At 43.5% G+C, this 4,404-nt stretch overlaps 1 protein-coding gene across 1 annotated transcript; it reads right to left on the reverse strand.

The window, feature by feature from the left end:
• Positions 1 to 2,526: 2,526 nt before the first annotated feature.
• On the reverse strand, positions 2,527 to 4,325 carry TXNL4B (thioredoxin like 4B). Its single transcript, XM_005425602.2, has 3 exons — positions 4,014 to 4,325; positions 3,524 to 3,675; positions 2,527 to 3,081 (listed from the first exon to the last, which is right to left on the reverse strand). Exons 1-3 carry the CDS (start codon positions 4,143 to 4,145, stop codon positions 2,916 to 2,918), a joined length of 450 nt encoding a protein of 149 aa, XP_005425659.1. The 5' UTR covers positions 4,146 to 4,325; the 3' UTR covers positions 2,527 to 2,915.
• Between the last annotated feature and the right edge of the window lie 79 nt (positions 4,326 to 4,404).

Below are 4,404 nucleotides of genomic sequence, written 5' to 3' on the forward strand. Positions count from 1 at the left end.
CCGGCCGGCCCCGCCGCCGCCCGAGGCCGCTGCCGCCCGAGGCCGCCGCCGCGAGAGAGTTTTCCCCTCCCCCTCTGGTCCCACTCCGGCCCCCCTTCCCGACTCTGCTGTTTTCCCTCCTGCGAATCGGGAGGACGCGCCCCCATAATGGCGCAGTCGGATTCCTCGAATTCGCTTGGGGAAATTTCAACCCTGAGCTCTCCCGGGAGTGAGAGGGTGTCTGAGTCTGAGCCCGATAACCCTGAAGTATCTGGGGTTTTCGGACGCTTTGGAGGCCCCGTGGGCTTTCGGGGTGATGAGGGAATCGGAGGTGATGAAGTTCCCTCCTGCTCCCCTTCTATGGGAGCTATTTCTGTTTCCCCTGGGACAATTGGAACAAGAGCCGCCCTCCGCTTCTGGCTTTGCTCCCCTCCCTCTGCCCCTGTGGGAGTTTTAGCAAGCTGCTGCTTGGCAACCTTCCCAGATTTTGCTGAGGTTGCTTCCAGCAGCACCCGTGCAGATGGTAAAAGTTTCATGGCTATGTCATCTTTTCTTGTGGCCGAATGATAAAGATGTCTGTTGATTTATTGCCAGAATCCCACTTCAAACAACAGACGTGTCCTGAGTACAGATAATTACAGTGCAGCCATAGCAAAAGATCTCTAAGTTCTTTCTTTGAAATTTCCATCGGGTGTGCCTCTGCCATGCCTTGTAAGGCTGACAAAATCCTGAACTGCTCCTGGGAACATGTCCCCCCCGTGTTCTTAATTTTGACCTTCTCACCAAATCCGAGTTGTCAGGTCAGTCCGAAGGTGCACCTGGAAAGCGGCCAGCAGTTCACAGGAGAGGATCCAGGTGCCTTCTGGCTGTGCTCTGGACTGGTCTGCTACGAGTCTCTTCAGCAGAAGCTCTCTGGATGGTCTTGAGAGTGGCTGCTGCTTCTCGGGCTGTTCTGGCTGCTTCCCAAGAGGCTTAGAGGCTTATCAGTGCCCTCTTGGAATGTGCCCACCCAGGGACGCCAATTCTCGGGTTGCTGCCCCGAGATGCGTAGGATGTCTCTGCTTCTGGACTCTTCACTTTTCGGTCTTGAGGCTGTTTATTAATTCTTATCTATAAAATTTTCTTTCTGCCCAGCCGAGATCTGCTCAGCAGGGCAGCCACAGGCACTTTGTGTTGTCCTTTTATTCTACAAACTACATATATCATATTTACACTTAATTCCCAATACCTATCACCTATGTTAGACAGTGCACTTCTACTCTAAACCAATCCCAAAGTGCCAACACCACTGCAAAAAATGGAGAACAAGAAGAAGAAGGCTAGACATGCCCAGATTCCTCCATCTTGTCCCCATAACCCCCATACCAAAAATCCTAAAATCTGCATTTTCACCCTGTGAACATTATATTATTACACTATTCAAACCTGTGTGACTCTCACATCCTCATACAAAGTTAGCAACTTGCTCCAAGGGTCAAAATCAAATCCCCAGGTGTTCTGGGCAGCATGCCAGGGTCTCCGAGCCCCCCGGCGGGGTCCTTGGCAACTCTGGACACCCGGAGGGATGGACCGAGTTCTGACAGAGGAGAAAAACACAAAAGTTAACTATTAGAAAAGATATGCATTGTTGAAAGCCTTAAGCCACAACCCTTTGGCTAGCTGTGAAATTTAAAATTGAATTAAAGATGTTAAGGTATACCAACTCTCATCTATCATTTTCTATAATAAACATTCTATAGTTTTGGCTCTATAATCAGACTAAACTATCAGGAAAACATTTGCTTAAGTGCTTAGCTTCATTAGAAGGCCAAATCTGGAATATCAAAAGCATCTATAAACAATCTGTTTCCTCCTATGTACCATGTATTGTTTAAAATCTTACAAGAGCTAGAACATCCGCCTTCCTCCTTGAAACATTTACTGTTAAGCTGAACAATGCTTCAGGGAAGTACACACTACTACCTTCCCTCCAGTCAGCTGGTGTGCCCCAAACATGACACGTGGAGGTAAAATAATTTCCATTTTAAAGCCAACTAAGCCAGTGAGAATACTGGACATGAGCTGCTATAGAGATACACTAGTCAGGCAACCTGCAGTGACCAAACTGATGCAAAGGAATGACACTGCTGCTTCCTCTCAGCTGTTTAACTTTAGACAGAAGTGGGAAATACAGTTTTTAAATTTACATACTCAAGGCTTGCAATGTGTACAAGCAGAAGTTCAAATAATCTTTAAAGTGAATATAAACAAAAGAATTATTCTTAATTTCCAGTTCAAACCCATGGAAATCAAAAGTGTTCAATGGCCACAAAAAAGGGTCCTTTGAAAGATGACAAAACCCTCTCCTACAAGTGTAAAAAATTCCAATCTCAGTCAAAAAAGCTGTTGAACAGTAATAATAGGTATCAGAGAGAAGAGAGCATCAACTTGGCTTTGTGTTTATATCCATTTCAGTCATCATCTCTCAGAAGAAACTTCTGTCCTGTTATGCAGCAATGGGTAAAAGGTAACATTCTTCATAGGAAAGGCACATTCAATTGAATGTTCTTGAGAGCAAACACAGCTTTTTTTATTAATGTCACGTTTGCTGTTATTACATCTGCATGAAAATGGTACTAAACAGACAACTACCAGTGTGCCTCAGTTCCCTGAAGAAGGTTGCACTGGAGATGCCACAGCTGAGGATGCACACAGCCTGCCTGTTTTCTAAGGGCTGGTCAGCACACAACTCAAAGAACTCTGTGCATGAACACGTAGCTTTATTTATGAGAGAAGCATGAGGTGACAGAATATCTGTCTTCAGAAGGAGACCAATATGATCCTTCAGGATAAATGCTCAAACTGTCCCACGATGTCAGAGGAGGCCAAAAATGCTCAAAGGAAAAAGGGATCTACAACATCGTCCATTTGTGTAATTATTTTCTCAGATTAACCCATTAAATTCCTTGGTAGAGAAGGTCGTATTTAGGAATGTTATTGGGATCAATAGGACTTCTCACAATGAGCTTTCCCCGCATTGCTCCACGGTAGATCACTTCAATCAGATCTATAAAGTCTTGCTTTGTTTTGAAGCTTCCCACAAATTTGGTGTGATCTGGAGACCTAAATATAAGCATAAGACAAAGGCAGAATTGTAACATTGAAGTATTCAGAGAAAAACCACCTAAAAATGTGAAAATATGCCCAAATGAGATAAGGAGTTCTGATCTGGTCATTCTGAAAGAATGTACTAACTTTGTAATGGCATAAGCAAGTCAGGAATATGCTGTGACCTCCAAAGGTCAAACATGTGCAGTGTTATGTCTAAGATTTTAAAAATTTCTTACTATTTTTTGCAGAGTCAGATATATTTCACCTACTTACTGCATCAGGGCATATTTCAAATTACTTCCCTGTTTACATCCTTCTGGCTTCCTACAGAATTCTCAAAGCAGATGCTGGTAACAACATTATAGTTTTCAAATGTTACCTTCCCCAGACATGGTAACATAGAAAAAGACTGATAATTCTTACAGACATAATAGACAATGGTAGGATGACTTACCCATAATCAACCTTCATGTGCTGTCCATTGAAGAAAAATACAGTAGATGGAATATAACTGATGTCAAAATACTGGGTGTACACTGGGACATTGTTCACATCTACCAAGTAAATGACTGCCATTTTACTTAGGTCATGAGCTGTTTTTGCAAGCTGCAAAGAGTGAGAAAGGCAGATGACAAATAGACTGAGAAACGAGAACAAGAGGGCAGCAAGCTTTATAAAGCTTGTTTCTCTTATGTGTTACCAGCTTAAGCAGGTATAGAATATCACATCTTGTCTACCTCAAGCACTTTTTTCAGCCACTACAGTAGTAACACAGATGCTTACTTTTCAAACCTTTTTATAAATATCGTGTAATTTCATTCTATATTGGTCACCAAACTTTCCATGAGTGCCTATCTTAGCAAAAACATTCTCTTCTATGTGCCAAATATACTTGTACAGTCCGTTAAAAAGAAAAAAAATAAAATAAAATAAAAAAGTCTTACAATATCGTCGAGCTGCAGACAAACAGCATCATTATCTCTTCCAAAACGGAGAACCAAAACCTTCTCAGCGACGCTTTTAATTGCCTGATCCACTTCCCTCTTACAGGTCAGTTTGGGCAGCAGAAAACTCATCGCGACAGATCACGGTCTCCACTAAAATCCCAGCCTTACAGTTGGGGAAAAAACAACAAAACAACGCACCACCAAACAACAGCAACCTGCGGGCCAAAAAGAAGCAAAACTTCTCTGTGCTATTACATTTTTTAAAAGGAAAAAAAAAGGGGGAGGGGAGAGAAGAGAGCAAGAGAGAGAGCACAGAACAGCAGGCCGGGCTGCTATGACAAACCCCTCGGCCCCAGCCGACCGCCTCACGCCCCAGCCCAGCGCGGCG

Source organism: Geospiza fortis, unplaced genomic scaffold (assembly GCF_000277835.1).
Source record: "Geospiza fortis unplaced genomic scaffold, GeoFor_1.0 scaffold131, whole genome shotgun sequence".
In the NCBI taxonomy this organism is placed as follows: domain Eukaryota; kingdom Metazoa; phylum Chordata; class Aves; order Passeriformes; family Thraupidae; genus Geospiza; species Geospiza fortis.